This window comes from Phasianus colchicus, chromosome 38 (genome assembly GCF_987193195.1).
Source record: "Phasianus colchicus chromosome 38, bPhaCol1.hap1.1, whole genome shotgun sequence".
Lineage (NCBI taxonomy): Eukaryota > Metazoa > Chordata > Aves > Galliformes > Phasianidae > Phasianus > Phasianus colchicus.
In genome coordinates, this window is record NC_143473.1 from 268,789 (window position 1) to 285,640 (window position 16,852).

The 16,852-nt window shown below is 52.1% G+C and overlaps 2 protein-coding genes across 2 annotated transcripts; both read left to right on the forward strand.

The window, feature by feature from the left end:
• The first annotated feature begins 2,467 nt into the window (after positions 1-2,467).
• On the forward strand, positions 2,468-10,655 carry LOC149913340 (uncharacterized). Its single transcript, XM_090129862.1, has 6 exons — positions 2,468-2,478; positions 3,655-3,752; positions 3,893-4,319; positions 6,355-6,621; positions 7,005-8,640; positions 9,339-10,655. Exons 1-5 carry the CDS (start codon positions 2,468-2,470, stop codon positions 7,027-7,029), a joined length of 828 nt encoding a protein of 275 aa, XP_089985988.1. The 3' UTR covers positions 7,030-8,640; positions 9,339-10,655.
• Positions 7,147-10,655, forward strand: LOC149913341 (uncharacterized). The gene is made up of 3 exons (XM_090129863.1): positions 7,147-7,167; positions 7,820-8,635; positions 9,393-10,655. The coding sequence occupies exons 1-3, from the start codon at positions 7,147-7,149 to the stop codon at positions 9,504-9,506; spliced, it is 951 nt and encodes a 316-aa protein (XP_089985989.1). The 3' UTR covers positions 9,507-10,655.
• Positions 10,656-16,852: the final 6,197 nt, after the last annotated feature.

The window sequence follows — 16,852 nt, forward strand, 5'->3', positions numbered from 1 at the left end:
AGAGCTATTCCGCCTTTGCAGAATAGCTGGCATCCCAAGAAGGACTCGTCTGTCCTTGTAAAAAGCAGGGGGAGGGCACGTCCAAATGCTTGCTGGTTGCTTGGGAGCTCAAATCCTCCAAGCTGGAGGCAGCCTGGGGGTAACATCTCCTTGGTCTGATTGTGCAGCACCTGAGCAAGAACTGGCTGCATGAGGGTCATCTTAATTTCTCTGTTCTTTTACTTAAATAAACCCGTTGGGAGACCGTGGTGTTGGTTTCCTAAAATTTGGATCTGGGAGGTGAGCACGCCCTTTGCTTATGATGGAAGCACAGAAGTGATGCGGGCACTCGCTGAGGTCACAGTCATCGCCGAGGTGGGAGCGTTTGTGGCACAGCCGGTGAGCAGAGCTGGTGCTCTGGTGAGTGTGCTGCACGCAGAGACTGAGCTGTGAGCTTTCCTTGAGAGATCACCCTGCGAGAGCCCGTCGGAAGCACCGCTGCGGCGTGTGCGTGAGCTGGGCACAGCTCAGGCTGAGCAGGCCGAGCAGGTGAGCTGGGTTTGGTGCTGGGTGGTTGCCGGGAGGTGTCACCAGGTCCAGCTCTAGGCGGGCCTGGAGGGGTGACAAACAACAGTGAGAGGCTCAGTAACAGCATGGTGACAACGCAGAGCTGCCTGTGCCTGGCCCCATGCGGTGGTCAGAGTACAGGGAATGGTGTCACCCGATAGATGGTGGCACACAAGTGATGGTGACACCAGATGACGGTAACAACAGTGACAGCCAGGGATGGGGACACTGCGTCACGGCTGTTCCACATCGAGGTCACCCTGTGTCACGGCGTCACCTGAAGACAGTGACACTCAACGACTCCCAGTGGCATCCAGTGAAGGGAAGCACCAACAATGGTGACACCACCGACCCCATGTCACACCCACAGCAGACCCCACATGTTCCCCGACTGTCCCCAGCCCCCCTCCCTGTACACTCCTCGTCACCTCTTCAATGAGGATGGCACCGCTCTGCAGTTGTGCCAGTCCTCTTCTTGGTTGCAAGTGTCCCATTTGGTTTTGTCATCCAGTATTTTTGGGAGAAAACGTGTGGTAGTTCTAAGAGAAGGGGTATTTCTGGGAGAAAATATCCTCTTTTTGGAAGAGAAGGTGAAATTTACCACTGAAATGTGGTATTTCTGGGAGAAAATGACATACTTGAGGGAGAGAACTCGGAAATGGTGGGAGAGAATGTCTTCTATTCGAGAGCAACTGTGGTATTTTTGGTGTGACGACTGGTCCTTTGGGGAGAAAATACGGTAAATATGGGAGAAAATGTCCTCTTGAGGAGTGTCAAGTAGTACTTTTGAGAGAAAATGTCAGGTATTTCTCAGAAAACTGCTGTTTCTGGGAGATAGTAGCATCCTTGGTTGGAAAATGACAGGTGTTTGTGAGAAAGCTGGTATTTTGGGAAAAAAGGCCGTATTTTTAAGACGAAGCTGGTATTTCTGGGGGAATATGTCCCGTCTTTGGGAGAAAAGTGGTCTATCTTGGAGAAAATGTCATGTATTTGGGAGAAAACTGGTCTATCTGGAAGAAACTGCCATTTTTCTGGGAGTGTGATCCTGAGGAGTGTCAAGTAGTATTCTTGGGATGAAACGTGAGGTATTTCTAAGCGTAGTGGTATTTCTGGGAGAAAATGTCTTGTTTTGGGGGGAAAAGATCACATGTATGTGAGAAAGCTGGTATTTCTGGGAGTAAACGCCATATTTTTAGGAAAAAATGGGTATTTCCCGGATAATCGGTCACATAGTTAGGAGAAAAGTGGTCTATCTGGGAGAAAATGTCCTTGTTTTTTGGTGGAAGAGATCATGTGTAGGGGACTAAAATAGTGTTCCCGGATGAAAATGTCACGTATCTGTGAGAAAAGTGGTATCTGTGGGTCACAGTGCTGTTCCCCAGGGGTCGGTGCTGGGGCCTGTCCTCCTCAAGATCTTTCTTGATGAGCTGAGGGCACTGAGTGCACCCTCGGGAAGTTTGCGGATGACACCAGGCTGGCTGGAAGTGTGGATCTGCCTGGGGGTAGCGAGGCCCCACAGAGGGATCTGGACAGGCTGGAGAGCTGGGCTGAAGCCAATGGGATGAGTTCCAACAAGGCCAAAGGCCAGGTCCACGTTCTGTGGGAACGTTTGTGGAAAAGTGACTTTAGGTAGCTTAAATCTCTGCCTTCTGACACAAGAGCAAAATGGAGCCAGGAATGTATTCTTACTTCCATAACAAGAGTGTCAGAAGGAAACACCCTGAGACTTCTTGTAGGGGTGTCCATTTGCTGTCTCCCAAAAACCAGTCAGGGGAAGGGCACAAGAGCGGTGTGCCCTGCCAGCTCCAGGTCTTAAGACCTTAGAAACCCGGTCTCTTTCAAAAGTTGAGGGAGTTTCCATTCTTAGAGCTCAGCCCTGAAGCCTTGCTGGTTCAATTCCTCTCAATGATGCATCTAAAAGATGCAGTGCAGGTGGGCAAAGGTCCAGGTGGGCCAGCGGGTGAGTTTTACCACAGCCCGACACAGATGGATAAGCTGCTTCATTAACAAGTCCAGCTTTTACTGCGGGGCTGGCAGCATCTGTGCTGTTGTTCCATCTGCAGTCAGGAATGTCACACTGCCTTTTTTTCAACCCACATTTACTCTTTCACAAAAGAGCATCAACTTCTGATACTCGTTCTGCAAACTGGGGAAGAGTAACCCGCAGAATGCTAACTGCTGCAGAGGACAGGTTGGAAGACAGCCGCTCCACACGCCCATCGTGCCACAGCAGCTCCTTGCTGGATGTGCCTGGCATAACTGGTTGGCTCCTGACAGCAATCCCTCACAGTGGGGAGGAAAGCAGCACTTGCACAGCTGGTTTTAAGAGCGCTAACCAAGCTCAGCTAAAATGCTCAAGGGAGACTGTCTTCAAGCACGGTCACAGGATGCGTTTGTTATACTGAGGACTAAAGGAGATCACTTCAGTTTGACATCAGGGAGGAGACGGGGTAAAACTCCCCGCTGGCCCACACTTCAGGATCTGTGGCATGTTTTTCTGCACAGCTGCCGTTTCTAAATTTGGAAAGAGACAGTAAAACATACCTGGAAAGGGTTGAGAAGTCAGGGTCTCCGTAGCTACAGAGAGATGTTGGATGCTTCTTTCTGTGGGAACGTTTGTGGAAAAGTGACTTTAGGTAGCTTAAATCTCTGCCTTCTGACACAAGAGCAAAATGGAGCCAGGAATGTATTCTTACTTCCATAATAAGAGTGTCAGAAGGAAACACCCTGAGACTTCTTGTAGGGGTGTCCATTTGCTGTCTCCCAAAAACCAGTCGGGGGAAAGGCACAAGAGGGGTGTGCCCTGCCAGCTCCAGGTCTTAAGACCTTAGAAACCCGGTCTCTTTCAAAAGTTGAGGGAGTTTCCATTCTTAGAGCTCAGCCCTGAAGTCTTGCTGGTTCAATTCCTCTCAATGATACATCTAAAAGATGCAGTGCAGGTGGGCAAAGGCTCCACAGCTGTACAGCATCTATGGGACAGCTCTTATTGAGCCGGCAGGTGTAACTGCTTCCCGAGGAGCTGTGCAGCCATAAAGGCATTCCAAAGCACCTCTTGCTCTTACATGAACGCATCATTGGCTTCATCTCACTGCCGTGCTTAATTCCCAGTGCTGACAGGTCTGTCCGGCAGCTCTGCCTAGAGAACCAGCATATGTTTCAGGCACGTGTCCTGAACGAGTCACTTCGTTTCAGCGAGTTTAGCGTCAGTGAGAGCTCCCTGCCCCAGCAAGTCTACCGAGCACCTGTGTTCTCTTACATCCCCGCACCACGCCGTGCTGCTCAGCGAGTCCAGCGCAGCTCTGCAGGAGCCGGGGGACTACAGAACACGTGCCAGCGGTGAGCTGAGCTCGTTCTTCAGGTCCTGCTCCGGGCTGTGCCCTTCTCACATCCCACGCACCGAGCCCGGCCGGGCCACCGCTCGGTTCTTCCTTGGAGGAGAAAGTGGCCAGAGATGCCGCCGCAGGAGCCGTGAGAAAACCGGGCAGAGATGCGCGCTCGGCTTTCAAGAAGCGCCAGCAGCTCGGAATCGGCCTGGAGAAAGCGATTCTGGGGAAGCCGGAGACGCCGCACGTCTCAGCGCGGCTCCCGCAGGAGCGGTACCGTTCGACGGCGTCGCCACGGCGACGGCGCCTCAGCGCCTCAGCGCCGGTCCGTCGCTACGGCGCCGCGCCGTCCCCGCCGAGTGACGTCATCACGCCGCGACCCGAGGAGGCGGCCGTGCGGAAGCGGTGCGGGGCGCCTCGGGGCTCCGGGCGCCGCCTCGGCTCCTACAGGTGGGTGTTCGGGGGGCGCCGGGGCGGGGGCCGGGGTGAAGGCGGCGGGGGGGCCGCGTGCCGCTCTGCCTCGGCCCCGCGGGGTCTCCGTGGTGCTCGGGGCTTCCCTCGGCGGGGGCGGCTGCCCTGCGTCTCGCCGCCTCCCCCACCCCGTGTCTTTCGCTGCCCTCCCCCCCTCTCCCCCTGCCGCTGATCGCCCGCACCCCCCAGTCCCTCTGTGTGCCCCCCGGGGTTACACCCTCCCCCCGGTCTCCCTCCCCTCCAGTCCCCCCGTTCTGATCGCCGTAGTCCTCTTCCACCCCTCCCCTCTGTGCCTCCCCCATTCTGATCCCCAGGGTCCCCCCCCGATCCCTCATCCCTCCCCAGTCCCCCGTTCTGATCCCTGGTGTCCCCCCACCCCCCCACCGCTCTCCCCATTCTGTCCCCTAGAGTCCCCCCCTTTCCCAGTCTCCTCTATCTGACCCCCGAACCCCCTCTCCTCCCCCCGAGTGCCCCCACTCCAATTCCCCCATTCTGATCCCCAGAGTCTCCTACCACCCCCCATTCCCCTCTATTTGACCCCCAGGGTCCCGTGTCCTCCCTTCTCCTCCCACCTCCTGGCCCCTTTTTTCTGACCCCTAGAGGTCCCTGTAACCCCCTGTGCGCTCCTCCCTGACCCCTGGAGTCAGTTCCTCATTTTGACCTCCAATTTCCCTCAGCCAGACCCCATAGAAGCCTCGCACAACCCCTGGCTCTTCCCTCCCACCCCTCCCTCCACCCCCAGATGCTCTTCCTGCCTTGTAGAAGCTCTGTTCACCCCTTTCCCCCACACAAGCCACTAAGTTTCCCCCCAGACTCTTTTTCCACCCCATAGACATCCCACTCTCCTCTTCTCCCCCCCCAATACTTCCCTAAGGTGTCCCCCAGACTCCCCTTCCACCCCATAGAAGCCCCCCACAACCCTCCAGATTTCCTCTGCCACCCCTTCTCCATTCCTAGAACCCTTTTCCTCCCAGCAGAGACCCAACTCACCCCTTTTTTCCCCCACACAACCCCCCGTCCACTCCCAGACCCCCCTTTCTGCCCTACAGAAGCCCCCTTTCCACCCCTCAAGTTCCCCTCCACAATGTACCCCTCCATCCCCAGGCCCCCTTTTCACTCACAGAAGCCTCGTTCTGCTCTTTTCCCCCTCACAACCCCCTCTCTCCATCCTCAGAGCCCCTTTCCACGCCACAGAAGCCCTCCACAATCCCTCAGTTTCCCCTTCCAACCTTTCTCCACCTCCAGACCCTCTTTCCACCTCACAGAAGCCCCACTCACACCTTTCCGCCCATAGATTCCCCACGAGCCCCCCCCCCTATATACCCCTGGAGGCATGCAGAAGAATCTGGAGATGTTGTAGAGGGGTTTGGGGCATCCAGTTGGTCCCCAGGTGGATCCAAGGTGTCCTTGGATTCATACAGAAGGATCTGGAGATGTCCCAGAGGGATCCTGGGGTGTCCAGGGGGTCCCAAGAATGGTCCTGGGGGTCCCTGGAAGGATCTGGAAGCTCCCAGGATGGGTCCAGGAGCTCCGAGGAGCCACTGGGATGATTTGGAGATGTCCCAGTAGAGTCTGGTAGGGTCCAGAGAGTTCTCATGTGTGTCTGAGTGGTCCTGGAGTCATCCCGTCATCAGAGACATCTCTGGGGATGTCCCAGAGAGGACTTGGAGGGTGCAGGGGGTTTTCAAATTGATCCAGGGGGTCCTTGGATTCATCCAGAAGGGTCTGCAGACGTCCCAGAATGATCCTGTGGAATGTGGGGTGGTCCTCAGGTGGCTTCAGAGGGTCCTATTGTCTTCTGGAAGGGTCTGGAGATGTCCCATGGATGTCTTGGGGTCCCCAGGCGTTCCTGGAGTCCTCCAGAGGTCTCTAATGGGGATTTTGAGAACAACCTCACATAGTGACACATTCTCGCTCTTCTTTGTCCCCGTGGGATCGCCCCCAATAATGTCTGTTTCCATTAAAATCAATACTATGTCACTTTTCTTGTATATTTTTTGCCACTTCCTTTCAGAAATGGATGGTTCCCACCAATCCCTGTGCAAAGCCCCACGGAAACAATCCCCCCAGGGCCACCGGGTGACACCGGACAACCACTTGTCCCCAAAGTTCTCACTGTCACCGTAACCGTGGAACCTGGGGCCGTACCAACGTACCTTGAGAGCCCCATCTGCGTCCTACAGCTCCTGGACGCTGTCACCCTGGCTGTCCATGACTGTCCCATGCTGTCCCCCCTGCCATGGTGGCACAACTTCAGCACGGTGCCATCCTCATTGAAGAGGTGACGAGGAGTGTACAGGGAGGGGGGCAGGGGACAGTCGGGGAACATGTGGGGTCTGCTGTGGGTGTGACATGGGGTCGGTAGTGTCACCATTATTGGGTGTCACCTTCACTGGATGCCATTGGGTGTCACTGAATGTCACTGTCTTCAGGTGGCGCCGTGACACAGGGTGACCTCGATGTGGAACAGCCGTGACGCAGCGTCCCCATCCCTGGCTGTCACTGTTGTTACCGTCATCTGGTGTCACCATCACTTGTGTGCCACCATCTATCGGGTGACACCATTCCCTGTACTCTGACCACCGCATGGGGCCAGGCACAGGCAGCTCTGCATTGTCACCATGCTGTTACTGAGCCTCTCACTGTTGTTTGTCACCCCTCCAGACCTGCCTACCACAGGACCCGGTGACACCGGAAACCTCTGGTGCTGTCACCATCGTCTGTCATGAGGACGGGGACATGCACGGTGGTGAACTCTGTGCCACCACCAGAGGGGACTGTGTGACACCAGCGTGGCACAGCCGTGATGCGGTGTCATCACCGTTGGGCGTCACTCCTGGCAGCTGGCGCTGGGTGTCACCGTCATGCAGAGGGGACAAAAAAACCCTGGGGACATTGAGCCGAAGCTGGGGACACCGTGACCACCTGGAGGACTTCCCAGGGAAGTGGGAACACCACATGACAATGTCACACCACCAAAATTGGGGACATCCCTGTGTCACACCCCAAAGCTTGGGACACCTTCATGGCACCCTGTTGGTGTCATATCCTAGAGTTGTGAACACCCCCCAGAGTTTGGGACAGCCCTCTGGAGACGCCATCTGTGCCCTCCCCCACAGAAAACATTGTTCCCATGGGGCGGGGTTGACACCCCTCACTTTTCTAATTAAGGTTTATTTTTGATAATGGAGGTTGGGGGATGTCCTCCCCATGTAAGTGATAAAGGGCAGAGGAGCGGCTGTGGGGCTCCATGTGTCACACTGGGGATGAACTCTGGGGACAGAGGTGACTGCAGCATCCTGGCCCCATCGCCCCTATGGCCTTATAACCAGTACAGCTCCATCTCGTAGCCATCCCTCGTCCGTATCCCACAACGTTATCCCATCCCATATCCATCATATCCACCCCACAGCCATCTCAAACCCATCCCATATCCATACCCCCACATCCTATCCCCATCCTTAACCCTATATCCATAGCCATTCCGAATCCTTATCCCCACATGCATCCCATGTCCATTCCATCTACTTATCCCATGCCACTATCATCCCAATCCCATCCCGTGTCCATATTTCATCCCCAATCCATCCCACATTCTTCAGTGTTGGTCCCATGTCCATCCCAAGCCCATCCCATATATATTCCATTTTCCTATCTCCCATTCCATATCCACCCCATATCCATATCCCCACACCCCAACCCTACATTTCACATCCCAATGCACATCCAACATCCCAAGCCCAGTTCCAAACCTCATATCCCAACCCCACATCCAAGCCCCACCTCCCACCTGTCAATCCCATTCCCATCTCGCACCCCCTATAGCAGTAGGGCGCACCCCGAGGCCCCACCCACGGCCCGCCCCCTGCCGCGCTCCTCCCACCAATAGCGCAGCGCAACGCCGCACCGCCCCCGGGCTCTCATTGAGCAGGTGCCGGACCGTCCCAGCCCCGGGCTCTCATTGGTCAGGTGCCGGTCCGTCCCGCCCCCGGGCTCTCGTTGGGCACGTGCCGATCCGTTCCGCCCCCGGGCTCTCGTTGGTCAGCGGCAGCGGCGCCGGCTCCGATTGGCTGAGGCGCGGCGCGCGGGAACGGCCGTTGGCAGCCGGCCTAGAGCTCTTCTCCCCTCAGGCGGCGGCGCTCCCGCAGCCCTGGCCGCCCCGCACCGCCGCTGCGCGCCGGAGCTGTCCGGGCAGCACCGAGACGGAACCGCGGCACGACGGGAGCGGTGCTGAGCACAGCAGAGCCGGAGCCGGGAGGGACGGAGAGCGGCGCCGGGACAGGGGAGGAAGCCTGGTGGGGTGAGGGGCTGGGAAGGCGGGGGGGGGATAGGGAGGCAGGCGGGGCTGCAGCGGCTGTGGTATCGGGGTACATGGGGCGATAGGGGTGGGTACAAAGGGATTTAGGGCAGCAGAGGGCTGTGAGGGGGAAACGGGGGGACACGGTGCTATAGGGAGCATTGGGGGGTGGGAGGGGCTGGGGAGAGCTACGGGGAGGGATATAGGGGGCTGGGGGAGGACCTAAGAAACTGTGGCTCTATGAGTGGCTGTAGGGGGAATGGAGGTGGGATAGAAGGGGATGTGGGGCTACAGGGAGCAGTGGGAGGGCTGTAGGCGTGGTATAGAGAAACAGGCATGACAGGGGTCTGTGGGTGGGATTGGGGGGGAAGTAGAGAGGTGTAAGGTTATAAAAGGCTGCAGAGAGACAATAGGGGGTTTGCGTGGGCACAGGGAAATAGAGGGTAATGTGGGGTGACACCGGGCACAAGACGGGAATGTGAGAGAGAAGACCCAGTTGGAGGCACAGATAGAGGCAAGCTGAGGGGGATAAAGAGGGAGAATCTCAACGGGGCGGGGAAAAAAAAAAAACAAAAGGAAAAATGAGAATGAAAAGTAAGAAAAAAAAAGATGGAAAAAGAAAAAAAAATGGAAGTGCTGAAAACAGAAAAAAAGAGGCACAAAGGATGAAAAAAAGTAAAAAGCAATCCATGTATATCAAGAGAAAGCAAGTAGGAAAGCTAACTGCAGCAGAGCAAAGGAAAGCAACCTTGCAGGAATGGAGGAGTGTGGGAAGAGCTGAGCCCCGGCCTGGCACAGGAGCTGCGTGGCAGGAGAAGAAGCTGAGCCCAAAGGTAAGAGGAGCTCCTTGGGGCTTTTTGTGGGCTTGAAGCAAAGCTGAGAAGCCGTGCCCGGGAGGAGGTGTGGGTAGCTCCAGGCCACCTTGCTGTCTCCCCAAGAGATGCGGGCTGTGGGCTAGGCAGCGGGCAGGAGTGCTGGCCAGAAGCAAGCATCTGTGTGGAGAAAGGCAAAGGGCGGAGGAGGTTGAAGGGGAGCTACCGGGCATGGGCTTGCTCAGCAAGGGGAGCAGAAGCCTGAAGGGCACGAGAAGGGAATAGAGAAGGGCATGCAGAAGGAGAGAAGCTGCGAGCAGAGTTAAGAGGCACTTGTCAGAGCAGCAAGCAGAGCAGGCAAGTGTTGAGATTGGGAGTGAGTAGCAGGAAAAGGCAAGAGCACCAAGAAAAAGGAGGCGAGGGGACAGCAGCTCAGGTAGGGAAAAGGAAGGGCATGCAGCTCAGGTAGGGAAGGGAGGGGACAGCACCTAAGCTAGGAAAGTGAGTGGATAGCAGGTGAGGTAGGTAAGTGAGGGGACAACCAGTAAGGAAGCCAAGTGAGCAAACATCTGCTCAAGTACGTAGCGAGGGGCAAGGAGCTCAGCTCGGTAAGTTAGGGGGAAGCAGCTCAGGTAGGGAATGAGAGGGGCCAGCAGCTCAGCTGGGAAAGCGAGGGGCAAGCAGGTCAGCTAGGTAATTTTTGGAACAAGCAGCTCAGGTAGGTAAAGGAAGGGACAGCAGCTCAGGTAAGAAGAGCAGGCAAGGGAATGGTAGGATAGGGCAAGGGGGGAGGTGAGGGTGAAAAGAAAGAATGGGGAGGGTAGGGAGGGCTTAAAGGGGGTTTCAGGAGTACCTATGATTATTAAAAAAAAAAAAAAGAAAAATGAAAAACAAGAAAAAAAGGTGAAAGAAAAAAGAGAAAGGGAAAAAAAAGAGTAATAAAGGAAAAAAATAAAAAAGGAAAAAAGAAAAAAAAATGGAAAACAGAGAGAAAACCAAGATGAAAAAGAAAAAATGAAAATAGAAAAAAATGAGAAAAGAGAGAGAAAAATGAAATAAAAAAGAAAAGTGCAATGAAAAAAAAAGAAAAAAGAATAAAAAAAAAAGAAAAAAAGAGTGAAAATGAAAAAAGAAAACCAAGATGAAAATGAGAAAAAATAGATGAAAACAAAAAAAAAAGGAAAAGAGAAAAAAAAAAAAGAACAAGTGCAATGAAATGAAAAAAGAAACGAAAGCATAAAAAAAAGAAGAAAAAGAAAAAAGCCCAAAAAGGTCAGAAAAAAAGGAAATGAGAAAAGAAGAAAAAAGCCAAGTAAACAGTCAAGAATAACAGCTGAGAAAAGACTGGATGGCCAAAATGTAGAGAAAGCAAAGCAGAGCACAGCAAGGGAAAGCAAGGCGAGAGTAGCAGCAAAAGGCAGGAGAATGAAGAAGGAGGGAGTGAAGAGCAGGAAAGGTGAGTTTGCCATAAGGCAAGGGGGAAGGGGAGGGGAAAGGGAGAAAAGGGGGGGTACGGGAGGGGAGGGGAAGGGAAGGAGGGGGGGAGAGGAGAGAGGGGAGGGGAGGAAGGGAAATATGGGAGGGAGGGTTGAGGGGAGGGGGAGGGGAGGGTTGAAGGGAAAATAGAGAAAGAAGAGGCAAAGAAGAGACTCAAAAGTACAAAGCGGTGCACGTAAATGTAGAGAAAGCAAGTAGGGAAGCTAAGGGTAGCAGAGCAAAGGAAAGCAAAGGAAGGCAGTGAATGAGAGAAAGCAATCTTGCAGGAATGGTGGAGTGTGGGAAGAGCTGAGCCCCGGCCTGGCACAGGAGCTGCACGGCAGAAGAAGAAGCTGAGCCCAAAGGTAAGAGGAGCTCCTTGGGGCTTTTTGTGGGCTTGAAGCAAAGCTGAGAAGCCGTGCCCGGGAGGAGGTGTGGGTAGCTCCAGGCCACCTTGCTGTCTCCCCAAGAGATGCGGGCTGTGGGCTAGGCAGCGGGCAGGAGTGCTGGCCAGAAGCAAGCATCTGTGTGGAGAAAGGCAAAGGGCGGAGGAGGTTGAAGGGGAGCTACCGGGCATGGGCTTGCTCAGCAAGGGGAGCAGAAGCCTGAAGGGCACGAGAAGGGAATAGAGAAGGGCATGCAGAAGGAGAGAAGCTGCAAGCAGAGTTAAGAGGCACTTGTCAGAGCAGCAAGCAGAGCAGGCAAGTGTTGAGATTGGGAGTGAGTAGCAGGAAAAGACAAGAGCACCAAGAAAAAGGAGGCGAGGGGACAGCAGCTCAGGTAGGGAAAAGGAAGGGCATGCAGCTCAGGTAGGGAAAAGGAAGGGCATGCAGCTCAGGTAGGGAAGGGAGGGGACAGCACCTAAGCTAGGAAAGTGAGTGGATAGCAGGTGAGGTAGGTAAGTGAGGGGACAACCAGTAAGGAAGCCAAGTGAGCAAACATCTGCTCAAGTACGTAGCGAGGGGCAAGGAGCTCAGCTCGGTAAGTTAGGGGGAAGCAGCTCAGGTAGGGAATGAGAGGGGCCAGCAGCTCAGCTAGGAAAGCGAGGGGCAAGCAGGTCAGCTAGGTAATTTTTGGAACAAGCAGCTCAGGTAGGTAAAGGAAGGGACAGCAGCTCAGGTAAGAAGAGCAGGCAAGGGAATGGTAGGATAGGGCAAGGGGGGAGGTGAGGGTGAAAAGAAAGAATGGGGAGGGTAGGGAGGGCTTAAAGGGGGTTTCAGGAGTACCTATGATTATAAAAAAAAAAAAAAAAAAGAAAAATGAAAAACAAGAAAAAAAGGTGAAAGAAAAAAGAGAAAGGGAAAAAAAAGAGTAATAAAGGAAAAAAATAAAAAAGGAAAAAAGAAAAAAAAATGGAAAACAAAGAGAGAAAACCAAGATGAAAAAGAAAAAATGAAAATAGAAAAAAATGAGAAAAGAGAGAGAAAAATGAAATAAAAAAGAAAAGTGCAATGAAAAAAAAAGAAAAAAGAATAAAAAAAAAAGAAAAAAAGAGTGAAAATGAAAAAAGAAAACCAAGATGAAAATGAGAAAAAATAGATGAAAACAAAAAAAAAAAAAAGGAAAAGAGAAAAAAAAAAAGAACAAGTGCAATGAAATGAAAAAAGAAACGAAAGCATAAAAAAAAGAAGAAAAAGAAAAAAGCCCAAAAAGGTCAGAAAAAAAGGAAATGAGAAAAGAAGAAAAAAGCCAAGTAAACAGTCAAGAATAACAGCTGAGAAAAGACTGGATGGCCAAAATGTAGAGAAAGCAAAGCAGAGCATAGCAAGGGAAAGCAAGGCGAGAGTAGCAGCAAAAGGCAGGAGAATGAAGAAGGAGGGAGTGAAGAGCAGGAAAGGTGAGTTTGCCATAAGGCAAGGGGGAAGGGGAGGGGAAAGGGAGAAAAGGGGGGGTACGGGAGGGGAGGGGAAGGGAAGGAGGGGGGGAGGGGAGGAAGGGAAATATGGGAGGGAGGGTTGAGGGGAGGGGGAGGGGAGGGTTGAAGGGAAAATAGAGAAAGAAGAGGCAAAGAAGAGACTCAAAAGTACAAAGCGGTGCACGTAAATGTAGAGAAAGCAAGTAGGGAAGCTAAGGGTAGCAGAGCAAAGGAAAGCAAAGGAAGGCAGTGAATGTGAGAAAGCAATCTTGCAGGAATGGTGGAGTGTGGGAAGAGCTGAGCCCCGGCCTGGCACAGGAGCTGCACGGCAGGAGAAGAAGCTGAGCCCAAAGGTAAGAGGAGCTCCTTGGGGCTTTTTGTGGGCTTGAAGCAAAGCTGAGAAGCCGTGCCCGGGAGGAGGTGTGGGTAGCTCCAGGCCACCTTGCTGTCTCCCCAAGAGATGCGGGCTGTGGGCTAGGCAGCGGGCAGGAGTGCTGGCCAGAAGCAAGCATCTGTGTGGAGAAAGGCAAAGGGCGGAGGAGGTTGAAGGGGAGCTACCGGGCATGGGCTTGCTCAGCAAGGGGAGCAGAAGCCTGAAGGGCACGAGAAGGGAATAGAGAAGGGCATGCAGAAGGAGAGAAGCTGCGAGCAGAGTTAAGAGGCACTTGTCAGAGCAGCAAGCAGAGCAGGCAAGTGTTGAGATTGGGAGTGAGTAGCAGGAAAAGGCAAGAGCACCAAGAAAAAGGAGGCGAGGGGCAAGCAGCTCAGGTAGGGAAGGGAGGGGACAGCAGCTCAGGTAGGGAAAAGGAAGGGCATGCAGCTCAGGTAGGGAAAAGGAAGGGCATGCAGCTCAGGTAGGGAAAAGGAAGGGCATGCAGCTCAGGTAGGGAAGGGAGGGGACAGCACCTAAGCTAGGAAAGTGAGTGGATAGCAGGTGAGGTAGGTAAGTGAGGGGACAACCAGTAAGGAAGCCAAGTGAGCAAACATCTGCTCAAGTACGTAGCGAGGGGCAAGGAGCTCAGCTCGGTAAGTTAGGGGGAAGCAGCTCAGGTAGGGAATGAGAGGGGCCAGCAGCTCAGCTAGGAAAGCGAGGGGCAAGCAGGTCAGCTAGGTAATTTTTGGAACAAGCAGCTCAGGTAGGTAAAGGAAGGGACAGCAGCTCAGGTAAGAAGAGCAGGCAAGGGAATGGTAGGATAGGGCAAGGGGGGAGGTGAGGGTGAAAAGAAAGAATGGGGAGGGTAGGGAGGGCTTAAAGGGGGTTTCAGGAGTACCTATGATTATAAAAAAAAAAAAAAAAAAAAGAAAAATGAAAAACAAGAAAAAAAGGTGAAAGAAAAAAGAGAAAGGGAAAAAAAAGAGTAATAAAGGAAAAAAATAAAAAAGGAAAAAAGAAAAAAAAATGGAAAACAGAGAGAAAACCAAGATGAAAAAGAAAAAATGAAAATAGAAAAAAATGAGAAAAGAGAGAGAAAAATGAAATATAAAAGTGCAATGAAAAAAAAAGAAAAAAGAATAAAAAAAAAGAAAAAAAGAGTGAAAATGAAAAAAGAAAACCAAGATGAAAATGAGAAAAAATAGATGAAAACAAAAAAAAAGGAAAAGAGAAAAAAAAAAAAGAACAAGTGCAATGAAATGAAAAAGGAAACGAAAGCATAAAAAAAGAAGAAAAAGAAAAAAGCCCAAAAGGGTCAGAAAAAAAAGAAATGAGAAAAGAAGAAAAAAGCCAAGTAAACAGTCAAGAATAACAGCTGAGAAAAGACTGGATGGCCAAAATGTAGAGAAAGCAAAGCAGAGCACAGCAAGGGAAAGCAAGGCGAGAGTAGCAGCAAAAGGCAGGAGAATGAAGAAGGAGGGAGTGAAGAGCAGGAAAGGTGAGTTTGCCATAAGGCAAGGGGGAAGGGGAGGGGAAAGGGAGAAAAGGGGGGGTACGGGAGGGGAGGGGAAGGGAAGGAGGGGGGGAGGGGAGGAAGGGAAATATGGGAGGGAGGGGGGAGGGGAGGGTTGAAGGGAAAATAGAGAAAGAAGAGGCAAAGAAGAGACTCAAAAGTACAAAGCGGTGCACGTAAATGTAGAGAAAGCAAGTAGGGAAGCTAAGGGTAGCAGAGCAAAGGAAAGCAAAGGAAGGCAGTGAATGTGAGAAAGCAATCTTGCAGGAATGGTGGAGTGTGGGAAGAGCTGAGCCCCGGCCTGGCACAGGAGCTGCACGGCAGGAGAAGAAGCTGAGCCCAAAGGTAAGAGGAGCTCCTTGGGGCTTTTTGTGGGCTTGAAGCAAAGCTGAGAAGCCGTGCCCGGGAGGAGGTGTGGGTAGCTCCAGGCCACCTTGCTGTCTCCCCAAGAGATGCGGGCTGTGGGCTAGGCAGCGGGCAGGAGTGCTGGCCAGAAGCAAGCATCTGTGTGGAGAAAGGCAAAGGGCGGAGGAGGTTGAAGGGGAGCTACCGGGCATGGGCTTGCTCAGCAAGGGGAGCAGAAGCCTGAAGGGCACGAGAAGGGAATAGAGAAGGGCATGCAGAAGGAGAGAAGCTGCGAGCAGAGTTAAGAGGCACTTGTCAGAGCAGCAAGCAGAGCAGGCAAGTGTTGAGATTGGGAGTGAGTAGCAGGAAAAGGCAAGAGCACCAAGAAAAAGGAGGCGAGGGGCAAGCAGCTCAGGTAGGGAAAAGGAAGGGCATGCAGCTCAGGTAGGGAAGGGAGGGGACAGCAGCTCAGGTAGGGAAGGGAGGGGACAGCAGCTCAGGTAGGGAAGGGAGGGGACAGCAGCTCAGGTAGGGAAAAGGAAGGGCATGCAGCTCAGGTAGGGAAAAGGAAGGGCATGCAGCTCAGGTAGGGAAAAGGAAGGGCATGCAGCTCAGGTAGGGAAAAGGAAGGGCATGCAGCTCAGGTAGGGAAAAGGAAGGGCATGCAGCTCAGGTAGGGAAAAGGAAGGGCATGCAGCTCAGGTAGGGAAAAGGAAGGGCATGCAGCTCAGGTAGGGAAAAGGAAGGGCATGCAGCTCAGGTAGGGAAAAGGAAGGGCATGCAGCTCAGGTAGGGAAAAGGAAGGGCATGCAGCTCAGGTAGGGAAAAGGAAGGGCATGCAGCTCAGGTAGGAAAGTGAGTGGATAGCAGGTGAGGTAGGTAAGTGAGGGGACAACCAGTAAGGAAGCCAAGTGAGCAAACATCTGCTCAAGTACGTAGCGAGGGGCAAGGAGCTCAGCTCGGTAAGTTAGGGGGAAGCAGCTCAGGTAGGGAATGAGAGGGGCCAGCAGCTCAGCTAGGAAAGCGAGGGGCAAGCAGGTCAGCTAGGTAATTTTTGGAACAAGCAGCTCAGGTAGGTAAAGGAAGGGACAGCAGCTCAGGTAAGAAGAGCAGGCAAGGGAATGGTAGGATAGGGCAAGGGGGGAGGTGAGGGTGAAAAGAAAGAATGGGGAGGGTAGGGAGGGCTTAAAGGGGGTTTCAGGAGTACCTATGATTATAAAAAAAAAAAAAAAAAAAGAAAAATGAAAAACAAGAAAAAAAGGTGAAAGAAAAAAGAGAAAGGGAAAAAAAAGAGTAATAAAGGAAAAAAATAAAAAAGGAAAAAAGAAAAAAAAATGGAAAACAGAGAGAAAACCAAGATGAAAAAGAAAAAATGAAAATAGAAAAAAATGAGAAAAGAGAGAGAAAAATGAAATAAAAAAGAAAAGTGCAATGAAAAAAAAAGAAAAAAGAATAAAAAGAAAAAGAAAAAAAGAGTGAAAATGAAAAAAGAAAACCAAGATGAAAATGAGAAAAAATAGATGAAAACAAAAAAAAAAAGGAAAAGAGAAAAAAAAAAGAACAAGTGCAATGAAATGAAAAAGGAAACGAAAGCATAAAAAAAGAAGAAAAAGAAAAAAGCCCAAAAAGGTCAGAAAAAAAAGAAATGAGAAAAGAAGAAAAAAGCCAAGTAAACAGTCAAGAATAACAGCTGAGAAAAGACTGGATGGCCAAAATGTAGAGAAAGCAAAGCAGAGCACAGCAAGGGAAAGCAAGGCGAGAGTAGCAGCAAAAGGCAGGAGAATGAAGAAGGAGGGAGTGAAGAGCAGGAAAGGTGAGTTTGCCATAAGGCAAGGGGGAAG

Coding starts and splice junctions, on each gene's coding strand:
- LOC149913340 (XM_090129862.1), top strand. Junction 3,753..3,892: donor TTTCAGCGAGTTTAGCGTCA/GTGAGAGCTCCC, acceptor CGGTGAGCTGAG/CTCGTTCTTCAGGTCCTGCT. Junction 6,622..7,004: donor GTGCCATCCTCATTGAAGAG/GTGACGAGGAGT, acceptor TCACCCCTCCAG/ACCTGCCTACCACAGGACCC.
- LOC149913341 (XM_090129863.1), top strand. CDS start 7,147: ATGCGGTGTCATCACCGTTGG. Junction 7,168..7,819: donor TGCGGTGTCATCACCGTTGG/GCGTCACTCCTG, acceptor CTATATCCATAG/CCATTCCGAATCCTTATCCC. Junction 8,636..9,392: donor GGGACAGGGGAGGAAGCCTG/GTGGGGTGAGGG, acceptor GCAACCTTGCAG/GAATGGAGGAGTGTGGGAAG.